General features: G+C 48.7%; 1 protein-coding gene across 1 annotated transcript; it reads right to left on the bottom strand.

Moving 5' to 3' along the window:
- Window positions 1-3,090: 3,090 nt before the first annotated feature.
- LOC141981052 (olfactory receptor 51E2-like) lies at window positions 3,091-4,029 on the bottom strand. The gene has a single exon (XM_074942861.1). The coding sequence runs from the start codon at window positions 4,027-4,029 to the stop codon at window positions 3,091-3,093; it is 939 nt and encodes a 312-aa protein (XP_074798962.1).
- Window positions 4,030-16,349: the final 12,320 nt, after the last annotated feature.

The raw sequence follows: 16,349 nt of genomic DNA, 5'->3' as shown, positions 1-16,349 counted from the left end.
CCGGCATTGCAGGTATATTTGGGCCTGCTAAGAAGGAAGAGGTGGGAATAGGAAATGGGGAAGGGGGACACGGGGTAAAGGCTCTGTGGCATCAGAGCTGGGAATGGAACACTGGGTAACAGACTCTGCCGGCGTGTAGAGCTATGGACATGCTTGCTTGGAACTAACCCCAGTAAACATCGTATTGTCTGAACTTCGCGCTTCTGGTCTTCTGCGTTCTGTCTGCAGGACAAGAGTCAGGGGAGGGGGTGAAGGGAAAGCCCTCTAACAACCGTGGTCCTCATCCCAGACCAAGAGGCAATCTTTTGATTGAGTCATAGATTTCAAGGCCAAAAGGGACCACTGATCATCGAGTCTGCCCACCATCGAGTCAGCACAGGCCAGAGACCTGCCCCAAAATAATTCCTAGAGCAGATCTCTTAGAAAAACATCCAATCTTGTTTAAAAGTTATCAGTGATGGAGAATCTACCTCATCCCTTGGTAAATTGTTTCAATGGTTAATTACCCTTACTGTCAAAATTTTAGACCTTATTTCCAGTCTGAATTTTTCTAGCTTCAACTTCCACTCATTGGATCGTGTTAGATCTTTCTCTGCTAGATTGAAGGGCCCATTATTAAATATTTGTTCCCCATGTAGATACTTATAAACTGTGATTAAGTCTCCCTTTAACCTTCTTTTTGTTAAGCTAAATAGATTGAGTTCTTTGAGTCTATCGCTATCAGGCAGGTTTTCTAACCCTTTAATCATTCTCGTGGCTCTTCTCTGAACCCTCTCAAATTGATCAACATCCTTCTTGAACTGTGGGCACCAGAACTAAAAACAGAATTCCAGCAGTGGTTGCACCAGTGCCAACTTCAGAGGTAAAAAAGCCATCTCTATTCCTACTTGAGAGTCACTTGTTTATGCATCCCAGGACCAACTCATTAAGAGCCTTGAAGATAAAGACCTTGAACTTGATGCAGGTTCCTGTGGAAAGGCAATGCAGTGAGGGGATGGCAAGTTTGAGGCTCCTATGCATTTTACATTTGTTCACTACTTCCTATTTATCTGTAGACAGATTATGATTTTCTTGAATGTGTTCATTATTTGAAATTATTTGCCATACACTCCTCCAGCATAACTTTTGGGTTGTAGCTTGTTCATGAGCTGATTGTTAGGAGTGTCAGCGATGAGGAATCTGAGCTCTTTCAATTGAACACATGGGTCACTGTTCCTCGTCCCTTACTGGAGAAACACGACTCTCGATCAGGTTCCTGATGTGAAGTTTGGCTCCTATCAAGTTGCTTCTTGTGAATACTCAGCTATATTTGCTTCAAATTCACTGTTTCTGCACATGTGCCTGCCAGAAAACTTGTTTGCTAAAATAGGCTTGGAAAGTGAAAGCAAAAGAGCCATGAACAAGGAGAATTCATTTGAAAATTCATATGAGTATTAGCTGATAACTTTTTGCAGTGTTCACCTAGCTTGGTCACTAATCGGGGATAGATTGGATCTCAGGACCTAGAAAGGGGAGGATCTACAGATACTTAACAAGCCTCGATGAGATGCCAAAATCTTAACAACCGGTTCCCTATAAAAAGTTCTGATTTAAGGGAAGTGCCAAGAGTGGAGGAGGCGGGGGTGTAGTGGCAGGGAAGAGATTGCAGAGAGGCAAAAGGGGCTCATTGCAGGGGGTGCAGTGGCAGGGAAGGAGTGGCACAAGGGAGAAGTGGGCAGGAGGGGGTTGTTGCAAAGGGCTGGCTGGCGGGGGTGTGTATGTGCCTGGGGTTGTTGCAGGAGGGTGAAGGTGGCAGGGAGGGGTTTGCACAAGGGAGGAGTGGGCAGGAGGGAGACGGCAGGAGGTGGGGGGCGGTCCCGAGGTTGATGCAGGGGTGAAGGTGACCGTGGCTGGCTGGGGGGGTTTGCCAGATGGAGGTTGCCCAGAGGCAAAAGTGGCAGGACAGGGTGGGTAGTTGGGGCGAGGGGTTCACAGGGGAGAAGGTAGCTGGTTGGTGGGTGTTGGAGGGGGTGGCACTGGCTGGGGGAGGGGTGCCTGGGTTGCTTTCACATACACCATTCCCCAGGCCAGGGACTGGACCTGCCCACCCCCCAGCACTCCGCGACCCCACGCGGCTCCCCGTGGCCCAGCTAGGCACCTAGCAGGCGGAGTAGACACCCAGCTTCTCCGCCCGAAGAGCAGAGCGCAGCTGCTCCTTCTTCCCCGCACCGCGGGCCGAGCCGGGCTCCCCACCGCCCCTGGGGCTCTCAGCGGCCCCGCGCCCGAGCTAGGCTCCCCACCGTCCACGGGGCTCTCAGCGGCGGCTCTCAGCTGTTGAGAGCCCCAGGGGCGGTGGGGAGTTCGGCTCAGCCCGCGGTGCGGGGAAGAAGGCGCAGCTGCTAGTGCTAGACCCTCCCCTTCCCCGCTCCGCTGCCGGCTGCTCCCCCAGGGGGAGGGACTGGCCACGCTGCGGGCAGCCCCTCTAGACCAGGAGGTGGGTAGCAGCGGTAGCCTTGTGTTCCGTTGTTTAAAAAAAATTTGGGGGGCACCGCTTTTTGGCACCCCCAACCACTTGGTGCCTAGCAGTCAACACAAATAACACAACTAATGAACCTAACCTAACTAATGGACCAAAACCCTGTTGTACTAGGTGCTGTACAAACATACAACAAAACGACAGTCCCTGCTCCAGAGAGCTGACAATCTCAGTATAAGACAAGAGGGGAGGGATAGCTCAGTGGTTTGAGCAGTGGCCTGCTAAACCCAGGGTTGTGAGTTCAATCCTTGAGGGAGCCATTTAGGGATCTGGGGCAAAAATTGAGGATTGGTCCTGCTTTGAGCAGGGGGTTGGACTAGATGACCTCCTGAGGTCCCTTCCAACCCTGGTAGTCTATGATTCTAAGAGAAGACAGGTGGATCTAGAAGACAAAGTGGAGGCAAGTCTCTCAGTGGCTCCTTCATTAACTATCTTAAGTTATGGATTCCAAGGCTGGAAGGGACCATTGTGATCATCTAGTCTGACCTCCTGTGTAGCACAGGCCAGAGACCTGCCCCAGAATTATTCCCAGAACAGAGCTGTTAGAGAAACATCCCATCTTGATTTAAAAATGGTCAGTGATGGAGAATCCACCTCAGGATCCGTCTGCGTATCTGTTTGGTTCTTGCTCCATAGACAATGGGATTCACCAGGGGCGGCATCAGGAGGTAGACGTCCCCCATGACAACCTGAACCAGTGGAGTGAGGCCTTTCCCAAACCTGTGCACCACGGACAGTCCAATCAGTGGCACGTAGAAAGCCAGGACCACACAGAGGTGGGCCACGCAGGTGCTGAAAGCCTTGACACGCTCCTTCCTCGAGGACAGCTGCAAGACAGCCTTGATGATCATGAAGTAGGACAAGGCAATCAGCAGCGCGTCGAGTCCCATCACCAAGAGGATAGCAGTCAAGCCATAGATGACATTGGCTGTGGTGCTGGTGCAGGCCAGGTTCATAATGTCCTGGTGCAAACAATAGGAGTGCGACAGGACGTTGGAGCCGCAGAACGACAGGCGAAGAATGAGCAAGGGCAAAGGGAGGCCGAACAGCATGCCCCTAGCCATAGCGGCCAGGCCTATCTTCGCCGTCATTGGATTGGTGAGGATGGTGGCGTGCCGCAGAGGGTGGCAGATGGCCATGTACCTATCCCAGGCCATGGCCAGCAAGACGGTGGACTCGACAGCGGACAGGGAGTGGATGAGGAACATCTGGAGCAGGCAGGCGCCAAAGCTGATTTCCCTCCAGTCAAACCACAGGTAGGAGAGCATTCTGGGCATGGTGCTGGTGGATAGCGCCAGGTCGACGGCAGCCAGCATACAGAGGAAGAAATACATGGGGGCATGGAGGCTCAGCTCCGTCTTTACAATGAACACCACTGCACCGTTGCCTACAATGGCCACGAGGTACATGGAGCACAGAGGGAACGCCAGCCAGAAACGGGCAACTTCCAGACTGGGTGTGCCAGACAAGATGAAGGAGGAAGGACTGAAGTCAGTGTTGTTGGGAGAGGGCATGGTGTGCCGGCTGAAATCCAGTGATGCTATTCCATGTCGTCTCTCCGCTCTGCCAGGGACAGAGAAAGAGTATTGAAATGAAGCACGTCTAGTGATACTGCGTCTGAAGGGATTTCGGCAAGTAGGTGCCACTAACCCTGGGCGGCGAACGAACCCCTCCTTCGGGGAGGCTAGCCCACCAGCATTGCCCCATCTGCCCCAGGACCCGTCCCCTGCTCAGCCAGAGGATCCCTGAGGACCCCCCAACCTGTGAGGCTGGAGGAGCCCCAAGGACTCTCCCCCACACCCTCCACAGCCATGCCTGCCAGCCCCCCGAGTGCTGGCCTCAGTGCCGGGCTGAACTGCCCCCCCCTCCCAGTGCCGCCCAGGCCACTGGCCCCCAGGCTGGCCCAAGCACCACCCCTGGCTGCCTCTGGCCACCTGTGGGCCTGAGCTCCAGGCAACCGGCTTGAGCTGAGTGAGCCCCTGCCGGCTTCAGGGTAAAGGGGGAGTGAGGGCAGGGCCTCGGGGCAGAACACGGGCGGGACCAGGGCCTGGGTCAGGGGAGGCTTCGCCTGCCCTGGCCTTTGACACCCGCTGCCTATGCCATGAACAAGAAATTCGCTTCCCAGTTCTGGTCAGCGCAGCAGGCCCAGGGCTTCCACCCTGAGCCCCTAGCCCCTCCCTTCAGGGACCCACCACAGGAGTTCGCACCACTCCACTGCGGCCTCCCTTCCCCATCACTGCCTGCGCCAATCACCCTCTGCTGGCCTCTTGCAGCCCTTAATAGGCCCAGGTGCAGCCCAGCCCCTTTCCATCTGCTGGATTGGGCTCATCTGCTCTGACCCAGGGGAGCTGGCCCACGTCTGCTCACAGGGACCAGGGAGAGGCCTGACTCTTGGGCCCTTTGCTCCCTGAGTGAAAAGGAGCAGGGAGGTTGTAGCCCCACCTAATGTAATGGACACCCCAAAGGGGTCAGGGGTAGGTAGCCCCATGGAGAGGGCTGCAGGGGAAAAAAGCGCATGCAGTGCCCATTGCAGAATGTTTCAATTGCTTCTCTGGCTTGGATGCCCTGGGGGACTTTCCGTTTGCCTTTGTCCTGCATCTCCAGCCACTGCAGCCCATGCTGAGATTTTAAAGTGCATGTATGTAATCTGTAGCACCTGCTCCGAGCATCTGAAGACCATTAGGAATGCTGCTTGGCTGCAGGATAATATTACTTTTACTCCCTGTACCGGTGTGATGAAATGAGAATTTTCTGCAATATTTTTATGACCCCTATGTGTGCCTCAGTTTACCCTATATGTTGCATTGTTGCCAAGTTCAGGGGGAAAGGGATTCAGTTCAGGGAAGCCTAAGAGACATAGGGATGAATGTCACCCCGTTATGTGAGCCGGGATGGGTCACTGCAGAGGATGTGAGGGAGATTCTCACACCTGAGCCATTCTTTTTGGGTGACAAATCTGAGGAACTGTTCTAGGTTGAGGTGTCTATAGAGAAGGTTTTGAAATAAATTGATAAATTAAACAGTAGTAAGTTATCAGGACCAGACGGTATCACCCAAGAGTTCTGAACTAACTCAAATATGAAATTGCAGAACTACTAACTGTGGTCTGTAACCTATTGCTTAAATCAGCCACTGTACCAGATGACTGCAGGACAGCTCATGTGACGCCAATTTTTAAAAAAGTCTCCAGAGGTGATCCCGGCAATTACAGACCAGTAAGCCTCACTTCAGTACCAGGCAAATTGGTTGAAACTATAGTAAAGGACAGAATTATCCAACACATAGATGAACATGATTTGCTGGGGAAGAGTCAACATGGTTTTTGTAAATGGAAATCATGCCTCAAAAATCTATTAGAATTCTTTGAGGGGGTCAACAAACACGTGGACAAGGGAGATTCAGTGGATATAGTGTATTTAGATTTTCAGAAAGCCTTTGACAAGGTCCCACACCAAAGACTCTTAAGCAAAATAAGCAGTCATGGGATTAGAAGGAAGGTCCTCTCACGGATCAGCAACAGGTTAAAAGATAGGAAACAAAGGGTAGGAATAAATGGTCAGTTTTCAGAATGGAGAGAGGTCAATAGTGATGTCCCCCAGGGGTCTGTACTCGGACCAGTCCTATTCAACATATTCATAAAAGATCTGGAAAAAGGGTTAAACATTGAAGTGGCAAAATTTGCATACAAGACAAAATTATTCAAGATAGTTAAGTCCAAAGCAGACTGCGAGGAGCTACAAAGGGGAATCTCATAAAACTGGGTGACTGGGCAACAAACTGGCAGATGAAATTTAATGTTGATAAGTGCAAAGTAATGCCCACTAGAAAACATAATCCCAACTATACATATACAATGATGGGGTCTAAATTACCTGTTACCACCCAAGAGAGAGATCTTGGAGTCGTTGTGGATAGTTCTCTGAAAACATCCACTCCATGGGCAGCGGCAGTCAAAAAAGCGAACAGAATGCTGGGAATCATTAAGAAAGGGATCGATAATGTGAAGGAAAATTTAATAGGCCTCAGACTTTGGTCAAGCCTGTCTAGGCCTTAGACAACGGTCAAGCTTGTTTCTGTGTATAAGGGGCAGGAGGGAAGGCAAAATGAAAAGTTCTAAGCACAAACAATTTGTAACAGACAGGCATGTTAAAGTGTAACCACAACAGTAGTGTTAGAAAGGATGTTAAACCACAAGAGAAACACCTGTGAATAACAGGAAAAAGCTTGTTTTTCTATACCCCAAATAAGGAAGCTTGTTTTGATAGATTCCTAACAAGGCAAAATACCGATGTGAAAGTATGTGTAACCGGTTGTGGTTTTAAGCGATATAAGTGCCTGTATTTCTGCATTCGGCAGAGCAGCCCTGCCTGTCTCTCCTTGCAATGCGCATTGCTTGAAATAAAGGGCCTCAGGCTGATTCTGATCAAACACAACACGTGGACATTTTTCTGCCACTAATTGGTGCCGTGACTCGGATAGATGGCGACCCCCGAGAGCCGAAGGACCACAAGCTGTTCCCCACCAGATCCTCGGCCCATCAGAAAGGTAAGAGACCTTTTGAAATCTCTATATTGGGTTTCTGGTGGAGGACTGCCCATAGGCTCTGGGATTGGGTGAGTTGTATGCTCTATCCAGACCTTTTGCTGCCAGACATGCCCAATGCCCTTGGGGTGGGTTAGAGTCCCATCCAGGTTTGGTTTCCCCGGGAAGAGCCACTGGTTGTGGCTGGGCAGGTCGTGGATAGACCCGGGTCTGTGTGCCAGTGTGAAAGTGAAGGTTGGTAGACCAGTGTGAGTGTGAGACACAGGAAGATGCCCAGAGCGCCCTGCAAAGTCAGAGGTGTCTATAAAGCAAGCCCTGTGACTCCATCTAGCGGGCATCGTGATAATGCCCTGACTTCGGCAGTTTCCCTCTGCATGGCATGACCGGCAAGGGGCCTGTCTGGGTCTAGGAGAGTGTAATCCCATCCCTTCCGTCCTCGGACAGTCTGTTTCCGTACCCTCTTTCCTCCCCTGTCTCTAGCTCCCGCACTGAAGGTGGCTTGACAAGCCACTGATGGTCTGATCACCTCACCTGAAGTGACAGAGTATGCGGCAGCAGCCGATGCTCTTTGCTGAATGGAGGCTGTAAGACAGTCGTGGAGACCCTAAACAAAACCTTCCCTGTGTAAGTGTGACGAGTGAATTGAGTTAAGTAGTGGGGGTCGGGAAATCCAAAAAGGATTCCCCTCTCTCCAGGTGAAGTACTGGGGGCCGGAGGATCCAAGAGGATTCCGCTCTCGCTAGGTACAGATGGGGGCCGGTGAGTCAAAAAGGATCACCGCCTGCCAAAAGGCACACCAGCGTACTACATGTACGCAAATTATAGTCCTTTCACTTGCAAGTTTTTAGAGAAATGGAATTGGTATACCAGGGATGATCCGAAATTACAGTTTCCCTTAGAGGGAAGTTTTGACCTTGACAAGATTGTGCACCTCAAAGGTGCACTTCTTGCCAATAATGTTGGATAAGGTCAGTTTGATGCATATTTCGATTGGTATAGGAAAACAGAAAAACGGTGCCGTAAATCTCAGTTGAGGAGTCTCAAGGACTCCCAGAAAATACTTAAAACACCATTAAAAAAGACAAGAGAGATTAGTTTTTCCTCAAAACCCATGCGGGCCAACAGCAGATATCTCTCTCTACCCTTCAAGGCCTCTTCAGGGTACCCCCACAGATCCCTCTAAGGATCTTATAGATTTATGTTTAAAATGTAATGGGGTGGGCAATATTCCTATTCCCCACCCCATCTCTTCACCTCTGTCCATTTCTACTGGTCCTTTGTTTGACCATAGAATCATAGAATATCAGGGTTGGAAGGGACCTCAGGAGGTCAACTAGTCCAACCCCCTGCTCAAAACAGGACCAATCCCCAACTAAATCATCCCAGCCAGGGCTTTGTCAAGCCTGACCTTAAAAATTTCTAAGGAAGGAGATTACACCACCTCCCTAGGGAATGCATTCCAGTGTTTCACCACCCTCTTAGTGAAAAAGTTTTTCCTAATATCCAATCTAAACCTCCCCCACTGCAACTTGAGACCATTACTCCTTGTTCTGTCATCGGCTACCACTGAGAACAGTCTAGATCCATCCTCTTTGGAATCCCCTTTCAGGTCGTTGAAAGGAGCTATCAAATTCCCCCTCATTCTTCTCTTCCGCAGCCTAAACAATCCCAGTTCCCTCAGCCTCTCCTCATAAGTCATGTGTTCCAGTCCCCTAATCGTTTTTGTTGCCCTTCGCTGGACTCTCTCCAATTTTTTCACATCCTTCTTGTAGTGTGGGGCCCAAAACTGGACACAGTACTCCAGATGAGGCCTCACCAATGTCAAATAGAGGGGAATGATCACGTCCCTCGATCTGCTGGTAATGCCCCTACTTATACAGCCGAAAATACCATTGGCCTTCTTGGCAACAAGGGCACACTGCTGACTCATATCCAGCTTCTCGTCCACTGTAACCCCTAGGTCCTTTTCTGCAGAACTGCTGCCGAGCCATTCGGTCCCTAGTCTGTAGCAGTGCATGGGATTCTTCCGTCCTAAGTGCAGGACTCTGCACTTGTCCTTGTTGAACCATCATGCTTTCCTCCTAAGCCCTTGTTCACCTGTTAACCTTTTGGAAAAGGATTTGCTGTGTAAATTAAATTGTACAGTCTATTGTACCCCAGATGGTGTGTATCTGGATGTGCCTGGTCCTGCTCACAGTGAGGTCCTGGCAGTTTTGTATGCGGACGCTCCAAAAGAGGAGACCAACCCCAGTCCTTCCTTGTTGCAACAGGAACTGCTGGCTAAGGTCCCTCTCTCCTTGTGGGCTAATCATGCCGACCAGGTTGGGCACATTGGGTCTGCCCAACGGGCTAAAATTCTGCCTGAACCCAGCAAGACCCCTTCCTAAAATTCGTCTAAATCCTCTCCCAAAATAGGCCAAGAAAGGTATCTGCCCTGTAGTCACCTCCTTGATTCAGCAGGGAGTTATTATTCCTACGGTCAGTGAGTGTAACTCCCCCATTTTCTCGTGTTGTTAATGCTGCTGTTCTCCCTCCCTTTCCCGTTGTCCCTAGCCCTGCTACTGTCCTTTCCTACACTGCACCGGTGCTGAGGGGTTGGTACCGCCTCAAATAAGGGAAAGGTTGTATTAAGCCCGGACATGACAAATTAAGGCTATTGTTAAATAAAATGCATCTAGATGTAAAAATAAATGGGTGTGTATGTCACTAGGTGCGAATAAATAAATAAAAGGGGGTTAGTCAAAAAGCCCCCCTCCTTGCTCAATTGGTCGTAGAGCAATGCCTGTGCCCGGGAGAAAACAAAATAATGCAGAAAGAAAAAAGGATCACGGCCAAACAAGCAGACAGCAGCAGTTTGAGGAAGTTAAAAAAAACGAGTGAGAAGTTAACTCTGTAGTTACTGGAAGAAATTAAACAAACTGTCTGTAAATAATCCAGGCAAGAGGCTATTTAAGTAAAATCATTTGACTATAAACAAGTTAGTCAAATTTGCTCAAAAAACACTCCTAGTGTGTACAGTCTTTGTTTTATAAGTTTGAGATAAATTGGTGTTTTCAGGTTGTAAAACCGAACAAATACTTTTGCCAGACAAAAGAAATTTGTGTTGTTTAATTTTGGTATTCAGCATTTAATCCTGAAGGTAACTTAATGCTTTACAAGATTTAAAATGTTTTTTAATAAAAAACAGAATTGGGGCTGCAGCAGGGCAGTCAAAGCCAGGAGAATACAAAAAAGATTTCAAATCTGTATTGGTAACAAATAGCAGACAGAAGCTGTAGTCAGTGCCCCACACTAAGTCTTAAGGTGGCTCTGTGTAATCAAAGGTCACTTTGCCAAAGGGGAAGCCCAAACTGATTGTGTTTTCCTTTTCAAATCAATATGTGTTTAAAAGCAGGAGTTAAAGGTTAAAAGTTAATTGTGTCCTTTTAAGATGGAGTCGGCTGACAACTTTGAATCCAAAAGCAAGCCAAAAATGTCTGTGTTGATGCAAATCACCTAAATAAAAATAAAAGCCATTAAAACCTGACCTGCCTATAAAACAAATACAGGAAAATATGGGGAGTGATTCCTCAGTTTTGCCTGCAATCAGCAAGGATATTTGTAACAAAAAGTAATATTTTAAGCAATGCTGCCAGCAGTGTGTAATTTGCCAGCAGCATAACGTTGGTAAAGCTGTCAAGGTTAGGCAGGCAGCACATCCCCCTTCCTGGGAACCTTTTGTAAATATTCAAATTAATTTTGTTTAAATGTCTAAATGTTGTAATTATGAGTGTGTTAGTTTTAGTTAATGTATTTTCCAACTGGGTTGAGGCTTTTCCCTGTAAAAAGGCAGATGCCAAAAACTGTTGTAAAACTTCTGTTTAAGAATTTTGTACCACGATTCGGCATACCTGGGCGTAGCATCGGTGATCATGGACTGGATAAATTATAACAAGTTATGTGCAGCTTTACAGATCGAGCGCAATCTCCACTGCCTCACCACCCGCAGTTTGCCGGGACAGTGGAGCACCAAAATGGCATCCTGCGAAAACCAATTTGAATTGACCCGATGCCCTGCCACCTGCTCTTATGAGCATAAAATCCACTGTAAATTGAAAGACCGGACTCAGCCCCCATGAAATCCTCATGGGAAGACCAATGAGACTTCCTGCTGCTCTCCCTGTGCCACCACACCTGATAGACCTGCAGCTGGATGATAATAAAATACTCACATATTGCCAGTCGTTAATGAAGTGTGTCAAGTCTTCACCAGGAGTGGACAAGTCTCCACCAGGAGTCTAGCTCAGCTGGCCTCACTGAACAGAGCTCACGGTGTGAAGCAGGAGGGCTGGAGCCCCAGAGGTTCAGTCATGGGAGGTGGTGAGGCCGCGTGGAACCTACCCTGGAGGCAGAGTGAGACCCCTACCGGTTCTGGCACACCGAGGGGTTCCTCCGAGAGACCGTCCCAAAGCTGGGGGCGTAGCACTGATCCTGTGGGGCTGTGACAACCGGTAAGAGGGGTTTGCAGAATATTAATACAATATTGTTTAGTAAATCAACAAATGTAATTACAGAAAAAGTGTGCTGAAATATTTGTAGCAGAGAGAGAGAGAGAGAGAGAGATTATTTTTGGCTCAAACTCCCTTCTGTCCTATTGCTGGGGTTTTGTTTCCTGGATTTGTAGTGTCTTGCCTGGGCTTAGAGGGCTGCAGCTGTGTGATTAGCTAGTTTCCTCACTCCATGCACTGTGTGAGTTACTGTACAAGTCCGTCTCCGCAGAGCCAGGCACAAAAGAGGGGATGGAGCGCAGGGTGAGCTATTACATGAGCCCTGATAGCTCAGCACAGCCGAAACGGCCCTGAGCTGCATCTGGGCCTTGGTCTCCCCCAGATTTGGTGGTGTTCCCATCTGCAGTTTCGGTTCAGGCCCATCGCTAATGAAAGCGGACTGAGCACCGATGGCCCTATGGAGCTGATCCAAGGCTCGCTGCTGTCAATTGGAGGCATTCCATTGTCCCCTCCATGGGCTTTGGATCAGAGCTAAACCATGATCATTATTTCACTCAAGGTCGGGTTTTCTTGTGAATGCCAGAGAGGCCTCAGCTCACTTCCGAGCTCCATTGGACGTAGGCCTTGAGACAGACACACCCTGATTCCATCTTCTCTCTTATATATTTTTTAAACACTCTGACGTTCCGAGCATGCCACGTCCCTGGATCAGCCTTTCACTTGCCACAATCTCTAGCAACAGGTTCCCACTTTGTATTAATGCTCCTTTTGCATATACATTACAGAGGGTTCATGAATGATTAACAGATGTTTTGATAAATGATTGGCCAATTGTTATAGAGTCTGATGGGTTAATTTGTTGTTTGTAACTACGGCTTAAAGCCTTTTATGATACCTTCTACCGATGTGCTTATAATAACCTATAACACATACTACTTGAGTGTGTAACATGGCAATAGCTATTAATCACTTACTAACCCGTTATAAATGGGAGCGTAATATACAGTTGGCCAAAAATCTACTGCTGAACATTTCAATAAGCCACTTGCATTAATGATTAGGTAAAAGGGACAAGCCTCCTGAATTATTAATAGGAACTAACAGAATCAGTCAGTTTCGCCTTCTAATCGTTTTAAAATATAAGTAGGGTGTGATCACATTGTGAGACTCCTATTGGACAAGTAGCCCCATCCTTTTAAAACACTGTAAGACAGGGTGACTGGCAGAGAAACAGGTGAAATGAGCAGGGGATCTTTTCCTAGCTGTAGTTCACTCCAGTTCTTTGGACCTAGGGCGACCATCTAGAAAGTGTGAAAATTTTGGGGGGGATGGACAGGGGGGTTATAGGTGCCTATATAAAAAAAAGCCCTGAATATCGGGACGGCCCCTATAAAATCAGGACATCTGGCGACCCTATTTGGACCATGTATATGCAGGGCAAGATTTTCAACTGTGACAAGTAATTTTGGGGACCGAAATTGGGACAGGTTAAAAGGGTTTAATTTTCTGATCATGGGTGCTGAGCACGGTTTAAAAATCAGGTCTTGCTTAGGCATGGCCATAACAGAGACTCAGAATGGGTCCCTGTCTTTCAAAGCAATCACTTTTGTATTTCTAACTTGAGTCTTCCGACCAAAAGCCTCAGGAATCAATGGCATCAAGGGCAAAGCACATGCAAGCAGCACAAACCCAGACTTTGGCAAAGTGTGGTTTGATCCCCGCAGCCGGATGATCACTATAAGCAGCAGCCCGAATTCTCTTGCAAGCAGTGACCCTGACCTTCTAATTATGGAACCAGGCTCACACTAAGCCTCTGACTCACCAGAATGAAACAAGCAAGGAGGATTTCTTCACCATCCAAGAAAAGCCACACACAGCTCTCGCCTGCCCGCCTGCAGCACCTAAGACTTGTCAGGGAGGGCGGCTTATATTATGCCTTCTGGAAAGCCCACTGGGGTCACAGCATTAGCACTGAGGCCTCTCAAATGACTTCTAAACAGAAATGGGTGCTCGAGGCAACTGCCGGCCAGTCACTTTATATTAACCCTTCTTTGTCCTGACTGCTGGGTCAGCTCTTCAGCTACTATAAACGGGAAGAGCTGACCATCTGGTCTGGTATCGATATGTCCTGGTCAATTTGTCACTGGACTGTAGAAACGTCCGCTCCGTCCAGCAGGGAAAGAGTTAATTCCCTGCTCACCCGCCCTACCTCCCATCCAGAAGCAGGCAGTGGAAAGCTGGTAGATCCCCTAGGGGCTCTTGATTGAGCACCAGGAGGCCAAGGAATTAGGTGCGATTTAGCTTTGATAAAACTGCCTGTTGGTGAGAGAGAGAGATGGAGAGCCTTGCTAGAAGGAATGGTAACTGAGGAACCTGAGAGCTGGCACCCATATGTAGTAGGGGCCTGCCCGGGCCTGGTTCTGGCATGCAAGTATCCTTGCTTACCCCTACTGCCCCCTACACAAGGGCCAGGCTGCTTCTACACCAAAGGGACTGCTAGGCACTATCTAGATTGATGGAAGAATTCGCCTTGAGAGAGAGGCTAGTCTGTGGTAGGGCACTGGACTAGGACTCCAGACACCCAGGTTCAAGCCTTGTTCCCCCCCGCCCCTGCCCCAGACTTTCTCTGTGACCTTATGCAAGTTCCTTGGGGTACGTGTATGCTGTAATCTAAGGTGTGAATTCAGCTGTTACTCCCACTCCAATTCCTTGTTGGAAAAAAAGCCAGCGATAAAAGTGGTAGGTGATGAAATGGTGCAGAGCAAGCAGGCGTGAAGCTGGGGCATTACAGAATGGAAGCTGGGAGGCCGTTGCCTTAAAGGGCGTGATGATCTCTTTTGGCTGCGCTGCAGATATTGACCCACAGTCATCAGTGTCAGCTAAAGCTCATCTAGTAGCTTGGAGCCACGGCCAACATTTGCCAATACTAGGCACCTAAATCTATATTTAAGCTCCTAAAGCTAAGCGGCGAGGCTTTCTGAGGCGCTGAGCAACTGCCAGCTGCAAAAGACCGGAACAGGGGTTTAGAATATGATGGCCGGTTCAGAGGAGCTGAGCTGTGTGCATGGAGCCCAACGTGTGTTTTCAGACGTGCTACTGCAACAAACCTACAGCTCCTACTTATTCCCCCATCATTGCATGCACCTGCCCTGAGCTTGATCGTCTGAATGCCCGAGGACAGTCCTGGAACTCTCTGAGCATGAACACCTCCAGGACGGAGACTCCAGCCTGCAGGGGTTTCACCACAGAACTGTGCCGTCTCCCACAACAGAACCCTTGTCTAGTCTCTGCTGTGTGGAGTCTACGTTCTTGTGGAGTAATCTATACAAGCCTTGGGCTGCTTGCTCCCATACGTTAGCTCTGTCTTGGATACACAAACACTGGAAGTGATTCTGAGAGATGCTGGGCAAACCTATCTCCCACTAAAGTGTGTCTGGGTGTCCTCGACTTTCTTGTAGTATCTGTTACCCGAAATTGGGCCAGCTCATAAGCTTAGGGATAATTAATGACCCACCAGAATTTGGCAGAAAGCAGAACGTTTATTACACTGATATCTAAGTTCCTGTCAGGGTTCCTTCCCCACTCTGAACTCTAGGGTACAGATGTGGGGACCCGCATGAAAGACCCCCTAAGCTTATATCTACCAGTTTAGGTTAAAACTTCCCCAAGGCACAAAGTCTTTGCCCTTGGATTAGGTAAACGCTGCCACCACCAAGTGATTTAACAAACAATCAGGGAAAGGACCACTTGGAGTTCCTATTTCCCCAAAATATCCCCCCAAGCCCTTACACCCCCTTTCCTGGGGAGGCTTGAGAATAAACAAGATGAGCACAAACCAGCCTTGGATTTTTAAGACACAAAAAATCCAATCAGATTCTTAAAAAACAGAACTTTATTAGAAGAACAAAAAAAGATAAGAGAACAACTCTGTAAGATCAGAATGGAAGATAACCTTACAGACAGTCAGATTCAAAACATAGAGAATCCCTCTCGGCAAACCCTTAAGTTACACAAAAATAGGAATACACATTCCCTCCAGCACAGCGAATTTCACAAGCCAAAAACAAAGAAAACCTAACGCATTTTCTAGCTAGATTACTACTAACTTTACAGGAGTTCGGGGGCTTGCATCCTTGATCTGTGCCCGGCAAAGGTATCACACAGACAGACCAAAGCCTTTCCCCTCGCCCCCCTGCTCCAGATTTGAAAGTATCTTGTCCCCTCATTGGTCATTTTGGGTCAGGTGCCAGCCAGGTTACCGTAGCTTCTTAACCCTTTACAGGTGAAAGGATTTTGCCTCTTGCCAGGAGGGATTTTATAGCACTGTATACAGAAATGTGGTTACCTTTCCCTTTATATTTATGACAGCTCCAAAGAAGAAAAGTGGGGGGATTGGGTCACACTCACACTCGCATACTCATGCTCCCAGGACAGGTCCAGCACTGGAGATGTCAGGATCCTTCAAGGTAAGTGTCCCACAGCACAGCAACGGATGGTGTGATGAAGGTAAGTCTTCCCGAGGCACGATGGAATGCAACTCAGCGAACCCCTGGTCAGGTGCTCCGGGAGAAGGGCCTTTTGGGAAGTACAAGCTTGTGAGTGCACTCCTGAGCACACGGCCCTGTCCCCTTTTAAGGACCTGCTCCTCATGGCCTGTGACTAGAGATGACTTGGCTGCATCTGGTTGGTCACACTCCAGCTCAGGCAGTGTCCATGCATTGGGTGTGTGATTGCTGTCCAATCAGAGTCCCAGACAACTTGTCTACCTTGGAGCTCTTCTGAAGCAGCCCATTCATCCCACAAGC

This window comes from Natator depressus, chromosome 1 (genome assembly GCF_965152275.1).
Source record: "Natator depressus isolate rNatDep1 chromosome 1, rNatDep2.hap1, whole genome shotgun sequence".
Lineage (NCBI taxonomy): Eukaryota > Metazoa > Chordata > Testudines > Cheloniidae > Natator > Natator depressus.
The sequence above is the reverse complement of the archived record's forward strand: the minus strand, read 5'-3'. Positions and strand labels throughout refer to the sequence as shown.

What these genes read in the sequence shown, in the direction of transcription:
- LOC141981052 (XM_074942861.1), bottom strand. Translation starts at nt 4,029, where the DNA reads ATGCCCTCTCCCAACAACACTGACTTCAGTCCTTCCTCCTTCATCTTG.